The 25,197-nt window shown below is 41.1% G+C and overlaps 1 protein-coding gene across 5 annotated transcripts; it reads right to left on the bottom strand.

Moving 5' to 3' along the window:
* Positions 1-1,564: 1,564 nt before the first annotated feature.
* LOC127942039 (mucin-5AC) lies at positions 1,565-24,264 on the bottom strand. Of its 5 annotated transcripts, none has more exons than XM_052537570.1 (6): positions 24,007-24,264; positions 23,845-23,918; positions 12,149-12,797; positions 11,708-11,789; positions 7,016-7,212; positions 1,565-6,826 (listed from the first exon to the last, which is right to left on the bottom strand). In XM_052537570.1, exons 3-6 carry the CDS (start codon positions 12,693-12,695, stop codon positions 2,664-2,666), a joined length of 4,989 nt encoding a protein of 1,662 aa, XP_052393530.1. In that variant the 5' UTR covers positions 12,696-12,797; positions 23,845-23,918; positions 24,007-24,264; the 3' UTR covers positions 1,565-2,663. The 5 variants fall into 5 exon arrangements, with proteins under 5 accessions (XP_052393530.1, XP_052393557.1, XP_052393548.1 ...); XM_052537597.1 differs by having other exon boundaries at positions 1,565-5,734; positions 5,915-6,826; positions 23,845-24,240; XM_052537588.1 differs by having other exon boundaries at positions 11,708-11,783; positions 24,007-24,240.
* Positions 24,265-25,197: the final 933 nt, after the last annotated feature.

The raw sequence follows: 25,197 nt of genomic DNA, 5'->3' as shown, positions 1-25,197 counted from the left end.
TGGACTTCAAGCAACTCTGGCTATGAGCTTCTCCACCCTTCCTCCAGACTCAAGGACCTTGGTTTCCAAATGAAATACAAAACTTGCTCTCATCTGAAAAGAGGACTTTGGACCACTGGGCAACAGTCCAGTTCTTCTTCTCCTTAGCCCAGGTAAGATGCCTCTGAAATTGTCTGTGGTTGAGCAAATTCCTTGACACGTCTGTTGATGCCTTGACCCCAGCCTCAGTGCATTCCTTGTGAAGTTCACTCAAATTTTTGAATAAATTTTGCTTGACAATCCTCATAAGGCTGTGGTTCTCTCGTTGGTTGTGCATCTTTTTCTTCCACACTTTTTCCTTCCACTCAACTTTCTGTTAACATGTTTGGATACAACACTCTGCTTCTTTAGCAATGAATGTTTATGGCTTACCCTCCGGTGTCAATGAATGTCTTCTGGGCAACTGTCAGATCAGCACTCTTCTCCATGATTGTGTAACCTAGTGAACCAAACTGAGAGTCCATTTTTAAATGCTCAGGAAACATTTGCAGGTGTTTTGACTTGATTAGCTGATTGACATGTCACCATATTCAAATTTTTTTAGATAGTGAATTGGTGGGTTTTTGTTAAATGTGAGCCAAAAGAACCAAATACTTAAACTGCATCAGTCTGTGTGCACTGAATTGATTTAATACACGTTTCACATTTTGAGTTGAATTACTGAAACAAATGAACTTTTCCATGACATTTTAATTTATTGAGATGCACCTGTATATATAAAAAGACAAATATAGTAATACATTAAAGAATCTAAACAAAATAAAATGTAAATTAAATAATTATTGAATTCCATTAATATAGGACATTTTTAAAGCATAGATTATACATAAATACATACATCAACAAAAAAGTGTGGATGACCTAAACTTGAAAAAAAGTTATTTATTTTCTCAACATACCCCATCTGCCACATATGATTTTAAAACAGCATAAATTAAAGTTCAGACAAATGACCTGAAACAGATATATTTCAAAACAGAGACAAGGAGATAAACTGATTCTAAATCAAGAATAAGTTGTGCTTTGGCTAATTCTCCTCCAGATGTTTTTGATGTAAAATGACTATTTTTGAGGGCAGGTGGGTGAAACAAAAAAGGAAGTAGAGAGGAGATGAGATGAGATTCCATACTAAGAGGAGGGGAAAAAAGATTCCCTGGCACACCCAAAAACAAATTAATATTCAGGGAGGATTTTGAATTTTTGTGTTGAGTTTGTGTTTATGCTTTAATGCATGATGATGACAACAGGCATTTCTTGAAACCAGTTAACCAACTCCTTGAGATACCATGCAACCTTGTTGTGCTGGGCTGTCAGGGTGGGGTCCTGATGTTGAGTTTAGGGGGCATGAAATGCTTTAGTAAAAAGGGATCATAGACAATGAGCACTGACTGTCATTTAATCAAAAATACATCTGGAATAAACACCATTTCAGTAGATATCTGTTCAAAATCAAAAACCAAAGGAGCACTCAGATGAGAACAGACCATCAAGCCACTCAAAATAAAAAAAAACAAACAGGAACAGACAGCTTTGCAATAATGTTTAATGGAATTCGGGGAAAAACGATTGATTGTGAATCATTAATTTCAAAACAACCCTGGATCATGTCTGGATTATTAGCAAAATTAAATTCTTAATTGGTTACATATGTACTTCCAATTCTTGTAGAAATGTCCCAGTACTCACAGTACACTGACCTGTGAGCATCATCTTAAGATTTACAATTGCAGGAAAACACTTCAATTTTCATTAACAGAAATGTTTAGTCTGTTCCGAAGTCCAAAGTTTACAACTGTAAATGAAAGAATCCAGATAAATCTGAGCCTAGTACTTTAAAACACTTAAGATACGTGCCAATGAGAATCAATGTTATCCTTCACCAAAATAGGCAGCAGTAGCTCAAAACTAACAAAAGACAACCAAAAATTAAGTATGACTTGCCATCTAACACTCATTCACCTCCCTATGTCAAACACTGTGAGAGTGAAAAGATTCTGGAGAATATTTAACCTGTATTTAATGCTAAAACAGTTAGTGCTGGAGCAAGTTTTAAAAGAGAAAGCTGGAGTACATTTTAAAAGCCAGTAAAGCTACTTTTACAGTGCAGGAAAACTGATGTGTGTACAAACATTAAGGTAAGACAGGGATCTTAACAAATCAAATAAAAAAAGAAGAAAAAAGTATAAAACAAATTACATTTGATTGGTAAAAACAGTAGGATAAATACAAAGGTAGTTAGAGTCCACTAAGTGTGTTTATTTTTTTGCATTTTTGTCCTTTCATTAAAGGACATCAACTTAACTTAGTCTAACATTGCAGGTTCAGGGGTTCCATGAAACACAGTGTTATTTAAAAAGTACATTCTAATAGAAAATGAGAATAGCTACTGTACATACAGAAATTTAAGCCATACAATCATAACCATCACCGTGGTAATAGAAGAAAAGAGAGCAGTTCAGACAAAGCTATTATCCCTCACCTGATGGCTCTTCTTTTCTTTCCACCTTCTATTACGTGTTTCTATTCATTTCTTTGCTTATTAATCCCACATTTGGAAGAAATGAAGGACACAGGGTGGAAGCGAGGAGTTTGGGGTAGACAAGGTAGATTCCAAAAGAGGGACTTTATACATTACCTGCCAGAAAGTTATCAGTCTTATCACATATAGCAGAGTAGTATGGTGGCTGACCGTCAGAATCGTCCCCGTGTTGGGGTGATAGGTGCATAGGGGACTCAGGATCCATTTCCTCCATCGCACCTGGGTCTGTCTTACTGCACAGCATGTAGTGCTCGTTAAACCCAGCATCCCTCTCTGTGGGCTCGCTGATAGGCAATAAATCCACTGGGCAGCCCAAGAAGTCATCACTGTAGGCGGTAGCTGCTGGCAGGGTGAGTTCCTTGATGAAAGAAGGATCCTTGGCCTCTTCTGGAAGCTGCTCTTCATTTTCCAGGCTAAATATGCCTGGACTCTTTCCACAGCTTTCAGCCATAGAGTGGGCATTGGAGATGGATGCGGAGCAGTCATAACCATAGGAGGCCACAGAGTTGGCTGACTGAGGAGTATCACCATCTTCCTCTCCAATCTGTTCAGGAGCCTCCTCATCTTCCTCCAGGGCAGTGAGGTTGTGGGGGACTTTGGCATTGTCATCAACCGCAACTTCGGGGTCATTGATTTGCATCTCACCCTCTGTATCACTGGCTTCATCACAGGAGGTTGATGGTGATGATGGTACAGAGGCTGGTGCTGTTGCGGCATCACCCAGTACTTCATCAGCTGGCAGTGTTTCTGCCTCTTCCTCTTCCCCATCACCTCTCTCAAGGTGAATACCTAGGTCCTGCTCCATGTCTGTATGCATGGCAGGGACTGGCGTCTGCTGCTTGTCTGATCGGGATTCTACACCTGAGCTGCTGTCATAATCTACAAGCTCTTCAGGTGTGCTGGTCTCACTGCTGCTATGGGCAGCCACTGTTCCACTGAGGGTGCTGGACTGTAACATTCCAGTGGCAGGAGAAGCCAAGATACCCGACTCCAATAAGACAGAGATACAGGTCTCCTCTTGGATGTCAGGTTGAGGTTCAAAGGTCTGAATCAGGGGTGGACTTGTGTCCAGAAAAGCCTCAGATGGGGATTTGGGTGGTGTATCTGGTTCAGATGAGAATGTGGGTATTGTGTCAAGGTCGGCTGGGAATTTGGCTAGTGTGTCTGGATCTTGAACTCTCGAATCTGACAGGTTTGATTCTGACAGGGGGAAAGAAGGCTGGGCCCAGGGATCAGAGAATTGATTGGAATTACTCCATGCTGCTGTCAAAGGCATAGATGTTGCTTGAGCAGTGTGACCCATACTGTTGAGAATTAGATCACTCTCATCTCTGTAATCATCATCATCTTCGTCTTCATTACCATCATCTCTATGAACCCCAAGTCCACTCTCAGCCATGACTCTTTGTACCATCTCCACATCTTCATCTGCTTCCTCTAAGTCTTTCTGTTGTTTGAGATGTTCATCATCATGCTCTAATGCCAGATCCATGTTTTCCTTCAAATGCTCTTCTTCCTCATCCTCTTCCTCATCTTCACTACCAAATGACTGGATTCCAGGAGGCCCTGTGAATGGCTGTTCCCTATCTGCCTCAGTTATGATGAAGTCATCTGTATCTTTAGCACTGCAGCTGTCTTCAGCATTAAAAGGAGATGTCACTTCTGAGTCATGTTTATTACTGCTGTACATTTCATCTGATTGCATCGTACCCCAGTCAGAGCTGGCAAAATCTGCCACCCCCTTTTTAGAGTAAACTTCTTTCTCTGTTTGGGGCACAGATTCCTTTATGCCAATCTCTTTTAATGCTTCTACTTCCTCCTCTTTCTCCTCCTCCTCCTCTTTCTCTTCCTCCTCCTCCTCCTCCTCCTCATCATTGTCTTCATTAATTTCTTCTTCAGCTTTCTCCACTGCCTCTTCTTGTTCTTTCAAGGGGGAGACAGGAGCTGCATTTCTGATGTGATCCCCACTAGTGGAGCCCATCAGATTAAAGTCTTCTATCACATTCTCTGCAGCAGAGGGCATCTGTATATCATCCTGATCTTTTTCATCATCCTGTTCACTTTCTTCATTAGGCTCTCTTTCCATATCCTGCTCCTGGTTCTCTATGGTTACAGAGCTGGAGTACAGTGAAGAGCTCTGTGCCCATGGCTCAGATGGACCCTCCATGCTCCGGAAGGGAACTGAACTTGGGAGCTCAACTGGCATGGATGGTGAGCTAGTGGGAGAGGATGGTGGGGACAGTACTGTTGTGCCCAGGGGAGACACAGCAGGCACTGGCACCTCCAGACTGACCAAGTCTACTTCAGCATCCAGCTGACACATTACATTGTCATCTTTATAAGTGTCCATGCTCTGCGGGACATCCTGGGGATAGACAAGCTCCACCTCATCAGAAGTAGGAGAAATAACAGGTGTAAATGTGTCTTCGGGTTCGTCTTCAAAGGCTGGAGGAATGACCGGTGAAGTTGTTTCTACAGGTGCCTCATAAGAGGTAGGGGGAATGATGGATGTAGTTACATCCTCAGGTGTTTCTTCAGAAGGAATGGGAGGTGAAGCAGTTTCTTTTCGTGCCTCATAAGAGGTATGAGGAATGACATATGTAGTTACATCCTCAGGTGTTTCTTCAGAAGGAATGACAGGTGAAACAGTTTCTCCTCGTGCCTCATAAGAGTTAGGAAACATAACAGATGTAGTTACATCCTCATGTGTTTCTTCAGAAGGAATGGGAGGTGAAGCAGTTTCTTCTCGTGCCTCACAAGAGGTAGGAGGAATGACAGATGTAGTTACATCCTTAGGTGTTTCTTCAGAAGGAATGGAAGGTGAAACCGTTTCTTCTCGTGCCTCATAAGAGGTAGGAGGAATGACAGATGTAGTTACATCCTCAGGTATTTCTTCAGAAGGAATGGAAGGTGAAACCGTTTCTTCTCGTGCCTCATAAGAGGTAGGAGGAATGACAGATGTAGTTACATCCTCAGGTATTTCTTCTGAAGGAATGGAAGGTGAAACCGTTTCTTCTCGTGCCTCATAAGAGGTAGGAGGAATGACAGATGTAGTTACATCCTCAGGTATTTCTTCAGAAGGAATGGAAGGTGAAACCGTTTCTTCTCGTGCCTCATAAGAGGTAGGAGGAATGACAGATGTAGTTACATCCTCAGGTGTTTCTTCAGAAGGAATGACAGGTGAAACAGTTTCTTCTCGTGCCTCATAAGAGTTAGGAAACATAACAGATGTAGTTACATCCTCAGGTGTTTCTTCAGAAGGAATGGGAGGTGAAGCAGTTTCTTCTCGTGCCTCACAAGAGGTAGGAGGAATGACAGATGTAGTTACATCCTCAGGTGTTTCTTCAGAAGGAATGGAAGGTGAAACCGTTTCTTCTCGTGCCTCATAAGAGGTAGGAGCAATGACAGATGTAGTTACATCCTCAGGTATTTCTTCAGAAGGAGTGACAGGTGAAACAGTTTCCTCTCGTACCTCAACAGAGGTAGGTGGAATGGCAGACACAGTTCTGTCTTCAGATGTTTCTTCAGGATTGAAATGTGTAACAGAGTCTTCAGGTGATCCCTCAGAGACATGAAGCATGACAGGTGTAACTTTGTCTTCAGGTGCTTTCGTAGTGCTAGGGGCAATGACAGCTTTGGCCATTTCTTTTGAATACTCTTTAGAGTCCTCAGAGGAAGCAGGAATTGGAGTTGTAAATGAGTCTTCTAATTTCACCTCAGAGGCAGCAGGATTGACCTGGGTAAACAAGTCCTCAGGTGCCTCTTCAGTGGCAACAGGAACAAAAGATGTGTCTAAGTCTTCAGGTGCTGCCTCAGAGGTCATCATAGAAACAACAGCACCAGCTGCAGTAGTGGCTGAAACCATAGCGGGTACCATGTCCTTTTTCTCACCCTCCATGGCTGCTGTGTCTGCAGGAGGGGAGGCTTTTGGGCCACCCTTCAATGGCTTTGGAGTGCTACTGCCAACTGACTTCTTTGGGCTGCTTGTTTTAGTGCTTGGCTTGCTGCCTGTGGTCTTGGGGCTTGCGTTGACCTCCTTGGAAGGCATTGCTTTGCTCTCCTTGGGTTTACTAGTTTTAACATCTGCCACCTTACTGGAGGTGGTGGGTTTTTTGGAGGCTGATTCTGCCTTGGCAGTGGAGGCTGACTTAGGGGTGTCAGGTTTGGTGGTCTTAGTTGGTGCTGGCCGGGTAAGCGGAGAAGAAGTGGTCTTCTTGGCTGCTGGAGCAGATGGCTGCTTACTGACATCTAATAAAAAGAGAACATATAATTCCAACTCAGTATCACAGCTTCTTTTATGAAAATAAAATATAATTAAAAAAGAAAAATATAAATATTTACCATATTTTAAATATCAGTATTCACATACTACAACACAATATTAGTGTTAAAATGGTTACAAATAAACTGTACGCATGTGTTTCATGAGATACCCACCTTTCTTGATAGGTGTTGTGGTCTTAGGAGGGGGAGTGCGGCCAGCAGGGGGAGCTGTGGTTTTAGCAGGTGAGGGTTTAGCAGTGGTAGATGGTGTCTTGGGTGTACCAGTAGTTGGCCTGGATATGGTTGTAGATGTCTTGCTGGCAGTTGTCGGTGTCCCAGACTTAGGGGCAGCAGAAGCTGAGCCAACAGACCTGCACATAGCAGATGTGACAAACAATTGAAAAATCAATACAGAGGAAGACTGCGTCAAATCCTAATAACATGTATGTTGAGATGTTAAAACATTTTCAGGTCTGGCTGCTCCTAGCTTGCACAACTCTCTGGTAGGAGACTTCCGTTGAGCTTTCATGTCCAGCTAGGACAAGGACCTCATGCATTTAAAAAGCAGCTGGAAAAAAGATCAGATAGAAAAGTTCTAGTGTGTCTGAGTTAAAACTGCACTCTCCACTTCTTTTGACCTTTCAGTTTTTGGTGATAGGTCATGTATCCCATTTAAAGCAGTGACTTGTGAGTCAAAGCTTTGATTAGTCACAGCACAGACAGGTAGCTCAAGAAACAACATGGAGTTATGTTAAAACTAGCAAAAACATTATTTTCAAGAAATCACCCTCTCTCAGCTATATACCCATAATTCCTCTGTTCTATCCTGGGGTGCCTGACTCTGTGGTTATACATGTTCTACCCTGACGGGGTCTAGTATCGGTCCACTCTGGTCTAGAATGAGCTCAGCTTAGCACACGGCAGTGACTCGGCAGTATATGTCCAGGTAAAGTCTGAGTAAGATAACCTAGATCCTCTTGGCTTGACAGGAGCTTCTGATTTCCTGTGCACGCTCCACCGCATGTGTCTCTCCTGTTCTAAATAAAGTGCTGACGAGCACGAGGCAGGGTGCGTATCAGTGTAGAAGACACAGTGAGCACCATTTAAATCTTTCATTGTGTTGAGTAAAAATAACCATGCAAATCCCACTGAGGCAAACCGCATGAATCTTGCTAAAACACATGCTCCATAAGCTCCACATTTTGTCTAGGCAAAGTCCACACGAGATGGGCAGGGGTGAAAATCTACAAAAATTGTGGTGTCCTATATATCAGGTGAGAGAGCAAGCAACTGCGCAAAAGAGAGAGAGATCCAGCAGTGGAGGTCCTGAAACAAAGAGGCCAAGTCTATAAACAAATAAACTCAACAGAATACTACACAAATAAATCCAGTGGTGTGTTGTAGCTTCACGACCTAGTTTCACTTTACAAAAACACCTACTTAAGCACACAATTTGGATTAGAACATTAGTCTTTAAGCTAACTTGATAATCAAACTTGCTTATAGTTCATAAAGAAGCTGTCTGACTGAAGCCTTTGCAGTTCTTTTTTTAACCACATATCCAAATGTAACATTAAAAGTTGTCCAATATACATAATATATATTCCATATTATATTGTCAGCAATATAAAATATAAATTATTATCGTAAAATAGGATGAGCTATAGCCACAAAATGTTTACCCGGGTTCTTTATGCTTTTTCCGCGTCACCACATAATCTTTTGCCATGTTTAATGACATGATTTTACCATATTTTAATGTTAAAAAAAAAATCAGCACTAGGAAGAAGCAAAGTAATGAATTGACAGATTATTGGAAAAAAATCTACATTTTTATTGTTTCTAGTATTCAGATTTGCATTATAATTAAACTTTAAATAAGGAAAGCATGCTATTAGATGATGAGAAGAGAATGATAGCGATAGAGAAAGAGAGAGCGAATGAGGTTCTATTTTCATCTTAATCTCAAACAAAGAACCAACAGAAATAATATATCGTGACAGGATGACTCAGTATAGGAAGCGAGCACAGAGAGATTAGCACAAACATCATTCTCCTGCTACACAGGAGGCAGGGAGCGAGTTAAAGAGAGCGCCGGAGAGAGCATCTTTAGCATTCAGTGAAGGTGTATAATGCCATGAAAATCCAAAAAGGCCAGGAGTTATAGAACTTGTGCACTATATTATTTGCTACATTAATATTATTTTTTATGGTACATTAGTAGAACAATGGTGGTAAATTATAGGTCTTTTAAAAAATGTAACCACCTTTGTCATGCCAATGACAAATCTGAATGTTTTGCAGAATAAAGAAAGTGATATGGTCAAAGTGATTCATTTTTTGAGTGAACTATTCCTCTAATAGAAAAAACAAACAAACCATCAACCAAAAGCCATAGTTCAATAAGCCAAGCATTTTTCTGTTAGAGCTCTGCCAGGGTCGGGGCAAATATAATGCACATTAAAACCCTAAAATGCACTGTAGCTTAAAAACAATCCAAACACATTTATACATGTGCATTTGCTTTAAGTGCTTCAAGCTAACGGCATGCCATTCAAACATTTTTTATATAGCTCTTTAATGTTTTGTGAGCAATGGAGAAGCCTGTTGCCTGATTGTCTAATAAACACATTTTAACTTGCCATTACATTTATGATTGGCAAAATTTCCCCTGAAGCCACAGCAACAGTGAGGAAGAAGACCTCCTCCTGAGCCAGTGACTGATGAGATATTAATAAAGCACTCTGGCCTGAAGGGACTCTTTAACCTCAATAACGAGGTTCATGTCCCTTCAGGATGAATCCTAATGCATTGGTAAAGCTGTGATTTAGGAGCATTTGATGAAACTGCATGTACCTGCTGGCACTCACCTGTGTGGAAATTTGCTGTGTTAGCTTCATATAGCCCAACAGTCATTCATCTGAATAATATTTGATTTACTTTACCTCAACAGCAGAGATCAAAAATGTTTAATGTGCAGTGATTTTTTTGGCTGGCAGTGTCAAATCAGTCAAATCAAAGATGCCTGTATACAAAAACTCTTGACTAATTGGACAATACATAGACCTGCACCCATTTTGTGTCTTTTATATTGTACTGTGAAAAATATCAAAAATAAATATCCAGAAAGGATTTATATATTATAAACAAATTTAAATGGACAATGCCATTTTATTGGAGATTCTACTTGAAAAACCTCCCATGAAATAAAGTCATAGAAAAAAAGTGCACACACGCTTTTAAGCTTTTTAAAAGCTAAGGGAAGCAAGGAAAAAAGGGGATTCCCCCATGGCAATACTGGTATTACCAGTGTTGTCACACGTCAATTGACCTCACCATCACAACCCTAGTCTGAAGTACAGCCATGTTAAACTTGAGCCTATAAAAATAAAAATGCAGAAATCTGACAAGCGAAAAACTCATGAAGCGTTGCAGCAAAATCAGAATCACTGAAGTGTTATAAAGCATCCATCGAGTTGGCTGTTGGGAAACACGCAAGCACCATTTGGAGATTAGATGCAACGTCTGCAATAAAACCTCTCTCTGGAGGACTGAACTCTACCATGACCTAATGAACGAGAGAAAGTGGGACAAAGAGATACAGAAAGAGAGCAACTCATTTATGAGAAATAATGGTTTAGCGGTGGCTGCTGGATGTGCCCTTTCCCGACCATCCCATAATTCTTACATCAGTATGACATAATCATTGTCAGGGAAAAGCTCATTCATTAAGGTTTCCCTAAGAATTCAATTAATCAAAATGATTCATGTTTTTTGGCCAGTTCTGTCATGTCCGCACTACTCTAATGAAGCTAGTATCCAAAGTAGGACTCACACACATATATAATATCATTTTTGCCATTCCATTTGGTGCCACAAGTAGCGACTTCAATAGATTTAAATTAAATTTGAGGTGGCAAACATGCACCATTAATGCTACATGTATGTTTTATTCATTCAAAATCCAGTAGGTTAAACAGATGCAGAATTCCCTTCAGTACAACTTCTACTGCTCTAGACAGGACACACACATGGTTGGATGCTTATATGCACACTACACTCTTCACATGCACACAAATGTGAAGAAAAAATACGCCACACCCAAAACTGAGTTATATATTACTGGACTGTGAAACAAATGTTAATTTAATATTAAGATATTGATAATTAAGACAACTGTTTTGTTATGCTGCTCAACTGTACACAAAGTAGCATTTAATATTTGTCAGATCGAAGATACCAAGTGGGTCAAAATAACTAGCAAAATACAAACACATGTCTGTACTGGAAGAAACATACTGTATTTTTAAGAGAAGCTAAAGGAAAGAAGGTAATCAATGTCAGTCAAAATCTCAAGAGATAAGCAAAAATGTATGGTAGTGGGACTAAATATTATAAATGAACACAAAAAATGTTCCCCTACCCTCACATAACATCATGAGTCTGAGCTCCTTTGCAGGCCTCATAATGTCCCTCATCGCCTCCATAAACAAGCAACAAAAAACTCCTTCACTGTTCATGGCTGATTGCAGGCAACTCAAATCAGCTCCTTTGAGAGTCTTAAACTCACAGGGGAAAGTGTAAACTTCCTCTTCACATTTCTTTTATAATCAGGAATTTTAGGACTGTGCCAGTTCATTTTCCAGCAAATGAAATGCTTTCCCTTTCAGACTTAGAATTCATGCCTAATGCTTTAAGTATTTAGCGAATGAGGAGTATGGACTGCAACGTGAGGCTGCATAAGCAATGCATTAAGGACATTGGAAAAGAATGAGCTACTGAAATGGCCCACATTGCAGAATTCTCCTTAATTTACCCAGTCTATGAGCTTCTGTTTGTGACATTCCCACCCTATGAGATGCTCACCTGGTTGTTTTGGCGACAGGAGAGCCAGTGATGCTGGTCTTAGTGGTGGATGCAGTAGCGGGTCTTGCAGCTGGAGCTGGAGCTGGAGTGAAGGATGATGTGAAGGGTTTTTAAGAGAATTAAAACAAGAGGACAAGTACAGACAGTTTATTTGAAATTTTTATAATATGCTACATTAGACATTCTCTACTGAAAATGCAACTTAAATATAGCCTATATCAGGGGTCTCCAACCCTTCTGCTGGAGAGCTACTATCCTGCAGAGTTCAGCTCCACCCCCAATCGAACACACATTAAAAATACAAGCGTGCTGGAAAAGGGTTTGAAGTCTAAAGGAGTTGGAGACCCTGGCCTACACTGAACTAATGCTGGGGGACACTTACTGAATCTGGCTGGGAACCACTGCTGTAATCAATAAGCTCAGATGATACTTTTGACTTACCTGTAGTTTTTGGTTTAGACTTCAGACCATTAGCTGGTGCAGCAGGGGCTTTCTTTATGGGCTGTGCTGCCCCTGTCGTCTTCACACCACTGGCTGGAGCACTGGCAGGTCTTGCCGTCCCCACAGGCTTTTTCTCAGTCACCTTGCTTAGGGTCTTGGTTGTGGATGCAGAAGTAGAGCTGACTGGTTTTTTAGTGGCAGCAGTGGTTGAGGTTTTCTTCTCCAGGCCTGCTGTGGTGGTCTTTTTGGGGACGCCATTAGCTTGTGACTTCTGTGCCCCATTTATCAGATGGCTTTGGCCAGTGGTGGGACGGGAGCCTGTTGTAGATGTCTTGGTTCCAGAGGTGGGTGTCTTTGTTTTGGCAGGAGCCTTTGTCTTGGCTTTGGGATCCCCAGACTTGTTGGTTGCTTCTTTTTGCTGTGGTTCACCTTCTGTTTGCGCTGCAGGCAAAGTCTGGTCCTGAGCTTCGCCCCCTGGCACCACTTCGACCGCAGGACCTGTGTTTAATGCTTCCATTGTTGCTGTGTCAACACCATCTGGTTTCATCTTGTCCTAGTCCTGGAGGTCCGTCTCAACAAAAGAGAAATCAGGAACCTAGGACTCAGTCCACTAGTTGAAGTCTACAGCTATCAGATGGCTGTGGTTTACCTGAAAACAAGAGCAATAAGAGTTGTAGTTTGAGCCGAGACTTCAGACAACAAGTATGAACAAGAGAGAAGTCTGCAGACCTAAGAGAACGATCAGATAAAGAATCAGGTCTGGTTAAACTGCAAATGCTCAAAGAATGTTAAAGAACGAGATTAGGAATGAAGTCAAGAGCGTGCTGTGCAGAGGGAAAACAACAGCTGATTCAGAGCTCAGATCCGTTTAAACTGTAACCAAAATGAATTAAAGCCACATAAGAAGTAGTTGCCAGCTATTAGGAATGATGGTTGGTATAAGATTACAGCTGTCATTAATACAGCTTTACAGATTCAAATGCAGTTTTACACTTGAAAAGACATCTATCATAAGATTATTTTGGTACTATGTAAAAAATTCTCGGGGTTTTCAAAACCCTTTGGGGGAATTTCTAATTGCTAACTACTAGCAAAGAAGCCATGCCAGATGCATTACCCACAATGCTTTACTGAAGCAGATGTTGTTTGCATGATTTAAGCAAAGTTCATACAGTGGAAGAGGCCAAGGAGAGGAAGTGGCTTGGCTCAAGAAAGCATGAGAAAAAACAAAACAATGGACTATGTCAACAAACACTGAAAATGCTCACTCATAAAGTGGACGTCAGGGTCACAGGACACATCGTCCACATTATAATCCAGAGCTGCAGAATCTCCCTGATTCTTTCTGAGGTCGACATTAATTCCTCCAGCCCTATGACTTATTCTGCCCATTGCAAAACCCTAACACAGATGGTCCAGGCAGCTGAGCATCTTAAATTAGAGAAACTGGGGGAGGGGGACAGAGAGAGTGATGGTAAAGAGAGAGAAGGCCCAGGGGAAAGAACCCATTCCAGATATGCTGCCAGATATGAGAAGATATATTGTCTTAGAGATCAATCTATGGTTATTGGTTAGTGATAGGAATTGTGCAATTGAAAACATTAACAATGACCACATTGACTTGCAAATAACTGTTACCATGGTGAATGAACAATAGAATTTGTGCCAAATGGGGGAACTCTAGACATTTAGGTTTTTATCAGACCTGCAGATCATTTGCTCCATTCTGAAACAGAGACTTCAATTGTTACTATTTGTTTAATTGTAATTGTTTTTATATAACCCATCCCTATTATAAATTATGATACAGCTTAGGCCATCAGTCTTTTGGGTGAGATTGCTTTCTCACCACAACTTAACCAGTCATTTTCAGTCAGGCTGAGACACCATATTCAGGTAATAGTGGCTGATTATATTGGTGAGGATTCAAGTACAGTTTTCATGTTTTTATGTGCCTAAATGAATCAAAACTAAGGGAGAAAATGTGCCAATGTCTGAAACAAACAAGCCCAATGTGAGTACGCTCTTAGAGAAGGAAGAATCTGAGCCACAATCTGGGAAACACTACCTGTTAAGTTTTATATTATGCAGTCATAAGATTTAATTATATGGTCAGATTGAAGTTAGTGATGAAGACTACCAAAGATTTTAGTCCTTTAGGCAAACACAACCTCATGCAACATCACTTCCACTTCAGAGACCTCGAGGGCTATTTTCCCTTATGGAAGACAACTCCTCTAGAAATACAGGCTTTGTAGAATCCGCTTTACCCCTCCTGACTCTTTTTTTTTTTCTTCTGCGATTGATCCTGTTTAGAATGATAGATGAGAATCGGCCTGTGAGAATGTCAGGAGACAGACAGCTGATGAGATTATAAGGGTAGAACAGCCTTGTTCCGAGAAGGAAACACACACACCGTCACACGGCATTATGACCTTAATGATACAACTGAGGGTTATGGACTGCTTCCTCTGTATGTAAACAACAGTGACCCCAGGGGGTCAGAAGCCTATGCTGTAAATCTTATTCTGGAGGGGAGATCTGACCTCTGCTGACTTCTGATGTCAACAGGCAAGTATGAAACAAAGAATATGAAAATTAAATAAAAGTTTGAGGCAAGTGGACGGGGCAAAACAACCTTATTTTATTTTCACTTAAATCATGTTTCTTTTATTATCCCTCTGTAACGCTTGTTTTTATTGAAAAACAGACAGTTCCTGCAACCTCTGGATCACAATTGTGCCTAATTGAGGTCATCTAATATAACATGTCAATATTTCCATGTTTGTGTTTGAAACCCACCAGTTTTGTCATTACAGCAGAAATGCCAAAAATGTCTGAAATAAAACTACTACTTATATATATATATATATATATATATATATATATATATATATATATATATACACACACACACACACATACACATACATGCGTACGTAAACACACACGTTTATATAGCCTTAGTGAGCACAAGAAACCACAAAAGGTAGGTGTAGACCTTACAAACATAAGACCCATCATACTTACAAACCCTCTTAATGGCACTCCGTCACTCTCTGGGACAGAATGATAATGCCTCATCCAATTATTGTAACCAATCCCAGTGCAGGAGCCTCATGTCCTGAAGGGATGACTCTGCGAAGCGCTCATCCTCCAAAGACCCACATATGATGTAAACAAACACTGCAGACATGCTGCACACCTTCTAGAAGCAGTATTTTGGCAAGTCTCCAGCGCATTGCATCAGTCTTTAAATTGTCCCGTCACAGAACCCCAGATCACCCCTGTGTTATTTGGGTCATTGTAGCAGTAAAATGCACTTTGGCCCCCTTATCCGAAGTGCAAGCTCAACACGGCCTTGTGCATGCATAAATGCATATCTAAGTGCTGCATTTTGCCTTAAAAAGTCCCCCGTGTGCAAAGCATGCTTCTAACCACAGTGGCACAGCAGGGGCTAACAGGCTAATGCCATCTTAGCTTTATCCAGTTGAGGCAAAACTGACATGTCTAATGAATGGAGAACAAGAAAACAAACTGCACAATCTCAATGGCTCACAATAAGAAATAGCTTTTTCCCTACAAAGTGCGATCAATGGAGAGACTGTGCCTGGAGGAAATGCAAATTTGCACACCACAGAGATGCTGCATGAATCTCATGGCTCATCCCAGGCCGTTTGCATACACTAGGGAAGCTGTTGTTGGCCTCTGATTTGGCGTTTGGTCAGAGCACTGACTAATCAGCGGTAATTTGTCACAGTTTAGGCTCTCACATATTATGTCTGTCTTGCCAATACCCCATTGTGCCTCCTCAGAGATAATGCACAATCAAAAAAATATTAAATATGTCTGACATATGCATAATTTTAACTCATTTTTTTATTTTTTATTCTGTAATGAAATGAAATTTTAAATGTGCTTCAAATACATAAATCTTACATTCTGACCTAAATATCTTGAGTGCAGCATCTTTATACACCCTTCCAAACCCCCCTTTTGTTTGTACCCTCCGGAGGTTGCAGAAGTTTCCCTCCACCCCCATCTCTCGCTCTAAAACAAGGGAACACTGGATCTATTGAGAGATGACCAGCACCACAAAGGGCCACCGGGATTCCCAGTTTGCTGGTTGAGGAAGAAACACACTACTGTGTTGCTCTGAAGAGTAAAAGGTCAACAAGTTTGAGAGAGAAACAGGCAATCAAATTTAAATTCAAGCACCTGATTCTGAACCCTAAGAATAAAGATATAATAAACTTTACCTCAGGTCCATAAGCTAACAGAATCCATTAAAAACCACATCAGTGAGGAACCGAATACAACTATACATTGATTTGCAGGGCATATAAGTGGTGAATGTCAAATGCATTTCAACAGCGGACGGAGTCTTAAACACATCTGTGTGTTCATACTGGTCCCCTATACCGATCACATGACCCTCTGAACGGCCCATTATACAGCACACACACGCCGAGATGAAGTCGGACGGCCCGAGGAGCATTCCATGAAACAAGTCACCAAAGAAGGGATTGTTGGGGTGGCAGCCCTTGCGGAGGAGTGAAAAGAGGATAGACACACACGGAGGCACATGACAGGACCGCTGCTGTCCAAGCTGACAAAAGCCACTTTAGTGCCCCCACTGTCGAGATTGCAATCATGGCCAGCACATTCCCAAAACACCCTTGGCCAAAGGTCTGGAAGCTGCTCTATCCAACTCACAAAAACAAAGTGTTTGTAAGGGACACATGCAGAACGAGTAATTAAAGGTAGTGACGTTAGACTGTAAGAAACCATTCTGAGACCATTACCCTTAGGGGGATGATTGAAACAAAACCAGTGGTGAACTGAGACAAAACTAGCTGTGATAGAAGAATTGTTTTCTGCCTGAAGCACCAACAGCATGTGTGGCAGATGCCTGGACAGCATCCAGAGGTGACAAGGAGGTAATCCTTGTACTGTAAGGAAGATTCACATAAGTTTTCTGAAACATATGCTACTCCAGGGAGTGAGACACTCGACAGCTCTCTGGGATGCAAAAGATAAGTGATCTACACAAGAACGCTTAGAGACCATTTGCACTGGATGCGTACTTGTGTTCTGCCTTATAGTGACTGAAAAAGCTATTGCACTTTCATGCGAAAAGTTTGCCTTCCCCAATGAAAATTTGTGTTCACTCACAAAAATGTTGCCTTCCCCCCAAAAAACATTGAGCTCTCTTGCAATGTTTTTGCTTTCTCCTAAGAAACTTTGCCCTCTTTTGCAAAACATTTGCCCTCCCAATAAAACTTTGAAGTTGGCTCACAAAATTTTTGCCTTTCCGCAAGTACCTTTGCATTCCCTCTCAAAACTTTTTCACTGTCTTCCAAAATTTTCACCTTCCCCCAAGAAACTTTGTTCACTCACAAAAATGTTGCCTTGCCCCAAGAAACTTTGCACTATCTTGCAAAATATTTGTCTTCTCTCAATAAAATTTCACATTTGCTCCAAAAACCTTTTCCTTTCCCCAGGAAATTTTCTGTTTGCTCATAATACTTCATCTTTCCTCCAATCACTTTGCATTTTCTCAAAACAATTATACACTCTCTTGTAAAACATTCGCCTTTCTGCAGTTTTTTTGTCTGTAATGAATGACTAGGTCTGGTCCAGCACACCTGTCTGTTACTATTAAGTTCTTCTGAAGATCTTTATAAGCTGGTTCAGGTGTGTTTGATCAGAGCTTGATCTGAACTGTGAAGAAAGATAGATCTCCAGGAGCAGAAGTGGGAATAGAGGTTTGTGAACACAATAGCAGATCCAGTGTAAACGGCCCCTAAAACAGCACCATAATTTACTTAAATGCAGTTAAGCAGTGTCAGAGTAGGGTTACATGACTGAAGGAGCTGATACCAGCAGCAGGAAACATCACAACCAGCGGCAGACCAACACGGTCCCCTGGGGACGAGGAGATTAACACATGACAGAGCTCGTTAACTCAGGACAAAGCATGATGCTAATCCTGCGCAATCCTCCGACGGACACCCACAGAACAGAACGCACACAGGACATGGGCTAGATACGGGCACCAGCCAGCATGCTATGCCACCTGGCCAGGAGAGTAAGAGGAGAAATGGTGAGACCAGATGAGAGAAGACGGATATTGATCATTGAGAGAAAGTGCAGGGGTCACCGCACAGACGGGAGAGTTGAGCAGTGCATTAGCAAAGCATGTGGGCACACTGAAATTGGTAGGTTTTGGGTGTAAAGGGGCCTTTTTAACTAATTTGTAATTCAAGGAGCTACTTGATTCTACTATCTACTGGGAGCCCCAAAAAGCAAGAAAAAATAAATAAAAAAGTTACATAGGAGTTGATAAAAACCAGCTGGTGGGGTTCAGTCAGTGACATCTGATAGTCTGTGTTTGCTTGTGACAGCATGGACATAAATGTCATCTGCAGCAGACAATAAACCTGCCCTTCATGAACATGAGGAAGTGACACACACACACACACACACACACACAGACTGCACAGGAATTGACTGTACCTATAAGAGGATTATCCTTCTGCTCACAGCTGACCATCACCTTCTAAATGGACTCTGAGCCTCTGTTCTGACTCAACAGAAAATGTCATAACCTGCCTGTTGGCGAAGCGCGGATCTACATAAGGCTGTTTAACTAATATTAGGGGTGTAACGATACGCGTATTCGTATTGAACCGTTCGGTACGACGCTTTCGGTTCGGTACGCGGTACGCATTATGTATACCGAACGGTTCGTTGGAGTAATTAATTATATTTGAAAAAAAAAAAAAAAGAGAGAGAAAGAAATATAATGATATGCGTTCAACAAGGTAGCCCAATAACCCAAACAACGTAACAGGCAACGCCCCTGACACTCCCGAAGAAGAAAAAAACACCATCTTATATGTTTATGTTAGGCTACTCAGCAGGCGCTCGCTCACTCAGTACACGCTGAAGGCTCGTTGCAAAATAGCCAATGCGTTTAACAGACTAGAAATGAGAAGATCCTCCAATAACCAACAGGTCTGGTGTTTGGGTGCACTTTGGATTCCCTTTAAGCTATAATGGTGATGGCAAGAGAGTGGTGGATAAATAAACAACGGTATGTCGCATCTGCAACATGACAGGGTACACCAGCGGGATTACAAAAGAAAAAAAAAAAAAACCAGCGGGAATATCTGGGATATATGCGTCAGTACTATCTGGGAAAAGACGAAAAAAAAGGAGAAACATGCACGCAGCAAACTATCCCTGCAGCATTTAGACACTATAGCTTACAGGGAATCCAACCCAAACACCAGACCTGTTGGTTATTTTAGGATCTTATATTTCTGGTCTGTTAAATGCATTAGACATTTTGCAACGAGCCTTCAGCGCGTGCTGAGTGAGCGAGCGCCTTAGGGGCCGTTCACATATCGTGCCTAAAAACGCATGGAAAACGCTAAGCGCGTCTTTCTCCTCCTTTCCAAAGCGCTTGGGCAGAAGCGCTCATGAGGCGTCTGTCTTTGCTAAGCAACAATGACGTGCTCTCTCCATGAGACGCGGAAATTTCAGCGAAGGATAAATGGATTTGCAGCTCTAAAAATCGCTTGCAGTAGCTCTGCTACTGAATTTATTTCAAAATTGCAATCCATATACAACTATGATCAGCTGTTCCTTCATCTTGGCTGAGCTCTCAACGTTGTTACGGGAAAGGATGAAGCTGATTGGTTGGTTCTTGTCACATGACCCGCGGTGCGCTTGCGGCATTCTGAAAAGTTGAGATGTTTTTACATTTTGCTGTATCTAAAACGTATCGAACCGAACCGAACCGAACCGTGACATCAGTGTATCGTATCGAACCGAACCGTGAATTTTGTGAACCGTTACACCCCTAACTAATATACAACCAAACATTGATATTAGATGGCTATGGTTGAGGCTTCACAATTAATCGAATTTCTAATTGCAATAACATTTATGGATGCCACAGTTATGTAATCATTTAAAGTCCACTTATGTTATTATGTGTGCATAAGATTTATATTTTTATATTAGATTTAGATTTATATAATTATAATACCATTCATATTTTTACTTTTTTATATATATTTTAAAGAAGAAACCAATCCTAACAAAACTATTGAAAAGCACTAAAAGTTTTTCAGTTAAGAGTTTTTTTTTATCTCGTTTATTTTTATATAAATATCCGGCATGCAGTTGCATCAAACGATGGTGTAAACATCATTCAATGTAAATTGGGATAATCGTCATTAATAATCGCAATTACAATTTCAAGGGAATAATCAACCATTTAGATTTGGGTTATAATCGTGCAGCCCTAATCTAGACTGGTAATCTAAAGGTTGGTTTGCACTCCTGCAGAAGTGATTTCCCTTCTACTGCTGTGGCTTTGAGTGAACGTATTCAACCCCCAGGTGCTCAAAACAGACTGTCACTGTGTTGAATTACTGTAAGCTGCTTAAGATGAAGAGTCTACTAAATAATAATTTCCCAGAGTGCATTTATATTTCTCAGAGGTTGGACTTCCAGACTATTTCATGTCTCAAATTTCTTTCTAAAATGTTTAAATAGAAATTCATTATTTCTGAAATACTGTAAGAATTATAGAGGCAAAAATATGGACAGAAGTTATATTGAAGTTATATATATGAAATATGAGAAATATTTAAGTTCCTGGCAAATGAATAAATGAGCGAATCTGAGTTTGAGACATTGAGATCCCTTCTGAAATTTGAAACAAGTGAGATTACTGTGCTATTTTTGTCTACACTCTATTATTTATTTTAAAGACCCATTGACTTACTTTGAAGGAAAGGATCTGGGCCAGGTCCAAAATGGCCAGAATGATACAATGACTTTGGATGGCCAATAAGCAACCATCAAAACATTCTAGCAAGCATATAACACCACATTCAAAACCACACAGCAACTGCATAGCTACACAGTACGCACAGTGTTTTTCATCAGAAAATTGGATTTATTTTTACTTCCATTGGGAGTTTGGATGCCTCAAAAATTGCTGACAAACTGCAGATTTTATGAACACCTTGAAGTTGATGCTTAGAGAAAATATGAAGGTTAAAGTTGTTAACTGCATCAAGACACCAAATTTTTCAGGACAGATTCTTTTAATATGGAATTGAGACACTAGAGGGATTTTTACAGCATGTGCACTTTAACCTTAATAAAACAGCAGATCAATATCCATCCAATCCATCTGTAAACCGCAGAACCCAAATGCAATCTGTGATCCCCTCACAGACACCATTCACTGAGTGACATCTGCCAATACTGGAACAAAGGATACTCAACCAGAATGCAAATGTTGTTCCAAACTGAAATTAACATAGCAAGAGTGCTACAACTGCACAGCAGTCGTGTTTACAGAAAGCAGAAGTGTAACCACAAAACACACTCCAAAAAAAGAACTCGGAACGCAACAATCCCTTCAAATGACCACAACTGCAACACAATATCCCATCCTGACAGAGCCAACTGTCCACTGCGACAACTGCTCAGCCTCTAGGGAGCTATCTTTACTGGACGAGGGAGCGCTTCAATATGAGAGACTTATCAGAAAATGACAGATGACACAAGGAAACCACTGTAATTCATCTTGGGACAACAACAAAGTGTTCACTGCACTTTTAAAAGTGAAGGTTCAAAATGTTGTTTTTAGCGATGCAACAGAAGAAGTGTCAAGAATCTAAAGCAACTTTTTTCACTATAAATAACTTTTTGTCCAATGAAAAGGTGCCATGGATGACAAAGGTTTATCACAGAACCATTGATGCCAATAGAGAACCATTATTTCAGTGAGCATGCAAATGTTAGTAGGGCAAATAATGCAAAGTCACATTCACTTATGTCACTTCAGATAATCATAAATAAGACTCTGACCTTTCTGATGTCATTTGCTGTAATTTCTTCTCTAGCGAGTCCCACCCCCATTCCTCATACAGTCACTACCCATCATGCCATGACACATTTGTAATTGCTGGCAATGCCTTCCTTCAAGAGCCTCATCCCTGTGGGCTGGAGTTAGACAGCCACAGCATTGTCTCAAGATATGACAGAACAATGAAAGTCAAAAATGGATCTGATTTAATTAGAGAGATTTGTTTGCTTTGTTTAGCATGACTCGCATATTCACAATTTATATACACCAACAGCTTAAAACAGTCTGTATTACTCTCTCTCCCTCTCTCTCTCTCTCTATATATATATATATATATAACGAATATTTAATTATTCCCATAATAATACATAATATCCCAAACAAAAGCAGAAGAGACAGATCTGATGAAGCCTCTGTGGAGCGGTGAGATGGTGGCTGCAGGGGGTTGAGGCATCCGTCTTAAACCTTTTGTTTGGCCAGAAGAGAAAAGGGAACTATGGAGCAAGACAATAGGATGAACTGACTTCCAAAGCCAAGATTTAGCAGAAGCTAAACCAAGCCGCACCTGCTGCGAAACGCATCGGTTTGACTCCAGTCGCACATGCAGGGAGCAGAGCCAAGAAACCACCCTGTTGATTTCCATTGTCCCTAAACCACCAGAAGAAACTACCTACAAAATTAAAACTTATCAATATGACCCCATAGGCCCTTTGAATAGAGTTCACCCGGGATCCTCTCTAAGTACATTACTAAAAATCCGGTCAGATTAATTGCCCTTGTCACTCTTTTTTTTTTTTTTTATGTGTGGAGAAACATCAATAATTCACAGTAGACCACTGAATGATATCGAACTGCTGGTCTGTTTCTCCCAGATATGGACAGATGAACTGCACCAAAGGGCGTATATTCTGGCAGGTTGGGTCGTTTAATTAATTCCTGCGGTATCATTATAAGGTCTGATACACATCTAATGTGGTTAACACACACACACACACACACACGACAGACAATTGTATATTTAAATAGTTTTTATATAGATATAGAATGAGTAGGGGACTGTATTTGATTTAGCTATTTATCATTGGTTAATTTTCCAATCCAGTACAATATACGCCTAGCGAACAATAGCCCGGGTCAGTCCTGAATGGCCCGAGTGGGTGTGTGTATATGACGGGCCCGGGCGGGTGAGTGTGTTGAATGTGGGGTGTCCGGGCGTGTGGAGGAGGCGCAGAACAAAAGACTCGAGTGAACGCGCTAGCGGGAAGTTTCACTGCTGGGAAACACACACAAAACACAACATGAGGAAAACCGGTATTCCCATTCCTTCTCTTTCATATGTCAGCGCATTGAACGACTGCCCGTGTTTAAAATCGGTCTCCGTTACGAGTGGGTTTGCAGTCACCGCCCAAACATCCACCATTGAAACGGACTCAAAGGATGAACAAGGCAACACGGATTAAAAGGAGACAAAGTGCCGGTTAACAAGCAGTGAAAACGCCAAACTAACTAAACCGGTTGCGTGTGCTAGATTAACGCGTATAAATCAAACCGGTGTGAAACCTGATCGCTTCAGGGGCATTTCCATCTGATGATCTCATTTGTACTTCTATTATAATGACCGGTGTGAACGAGAACTTAATCATTTACATATCAATGCATGCAGTCGTGAATCACGCTGTTGAATGAAAAACATTTCTTAAACTGACTCTTAATGTTTTAGTTTAGTTAGTTGTGACAGTGAAAAACGCTTTTAAATGTATCGTTGACTATTTTAGGATTGACACGCAGATAATCTTACCAAATCTATAGCGCTTTTCCTCCAGCAACGCCCAGTCGGTTCTCGCGTCTCCTCCCGGTTTTTGCCGGTAAGCACTGTGGATCGAGAAAAACCGGCAACGTTTGTTGAGATGAAAGCAGGTAGACTGGAGCTCTGACGGGGAATGTTTTAGAGCAGACTGACCGTCTACCGGCGAGTAAAGAGATGCGTGTCTCCTGGCAGCAGAGAATGAAACGGCGCTCGGCGATCCGCGCACGCACGCGCGCACACACACACACGGACGAGCGAGAGTGAGCACTGAAAAGGATGAAAAGCGCGAGCGGCTTCGGCTTCTCCCACCCGTGACCAATCAGCTCTCAGGCAGAGATTTATGCAAATGAGGGATGATGTCATCGCACAGTCTCCTTTCTTTTTTACGCGCTGTCCCTCTTCTCTTCTCTTCTGTCGCATCGGACCCCGTCCCCTGCCCCCACGTGCCCACCCCCAACGCCCGCGTTCCCGCCGTTTCTTTTCACTTTCACTTGTGCAAACAGAGCAAGAGAGACACAGACAGGGCCGACTAAAACTTAAACACTCAACATTTGTGTATCTTAAACTTAAACTGAAATAATTTAAATATTACAAAAGAAAAAGCAAACGCATTCCACTTGGTTGACAGGCAACATTAAAAAATATATAATTATTATGAGTCTATATTATAAAATAATGAAATCTATAATAGTATGTGAATGACAGTAAAATAATATTGAGTTTAGCAGAACACAGATTACACCTTGTATATAATATTCTGACCAGTGCAAATGTGTCCCTGCTTTATTCAGATTTATTTAAAGACAGGTTAAAAAGAGACCTGGCATATATTTTGGCAACATTTTTGCCTCCTCTTTTAAAAGCTGACACAACTGTTTACTTTGCTTTCATGACAATTTATGATAATAGTGTTAACCACATTTTATTATTAACACTAAGGATTTTTGCCCTCAATATTTTCTGTTTGCAACCCACCCGTTGAGAACCACATGCCAAATCAGATAATATTTTAAACCTCAATAGGATGTTTTGCATTCAGGTGTGCATTTAAACACAAAGAAAAATCCGGATCAGATTTTAGACAGATTTATTTGGCTTACAGCTTAAAGACACCTGTGACATTAAACTGCTCTGTACAGTGGACGGTTTGCATGCATGTTGTCCTATCTTACATGTGGTGTAGTAGTGTGTGCTTGTAAGCCGGTTTTTCCAGACACGCTGGAGAGCCTCTAGACTGCTGCCGCTCTCATACAAGTCTTTGTCTTCCTTTCTCTCCAGCGCTGTGGAGACGGTGGGACGCAGGGTGGGCTTTCGGCGTGTCTGTCTGCCTCTCTGTCTCGCGAG

The sequence above is a fragment of the Carassius gibelio genome, chromosome A3 (genome assembly GCF_023724105.1).
Source record: "Carassius gibelio isolate Cgi1373 ecotype wild population from Czech Republic chromosome A3, carGib1.2-hapl.c, whole genome shotgun sequence".
NCBI lineage: Eukaryota > Metazoa > Chordata > Actinopteri > Cypriniformes > Cyprinidae > Carassius > Carassius gibelio.
Note: the sequence above shows the minus strand (reverse complement) of the source record. Positions and strands in the feature narration are given on the sequence as shown.

Coding starts and splice junctions, on each gene's coding strand:
- LOC127942039 (XM_052537570.1), bottom strand. CDS start 12,695: ATGAAACCAGATGGTGTTGACACAGCAACAATGGAAGCATTAAACACA. Junction 7,213..11,707: donor CCTGTCGCCAAAACAACCAG/GTGAGCATCTCA, acceptor TGCTATGTGCAG/GTCTGTTGGCTCAGCTTCTG. Junction 6,827..7,015: donor CACAACACCTATCAAGAAAG/GTGGGTATCTCA, acceptor TCTTTTTATTAG/ATGTCAGTAAGCAGCCATCT.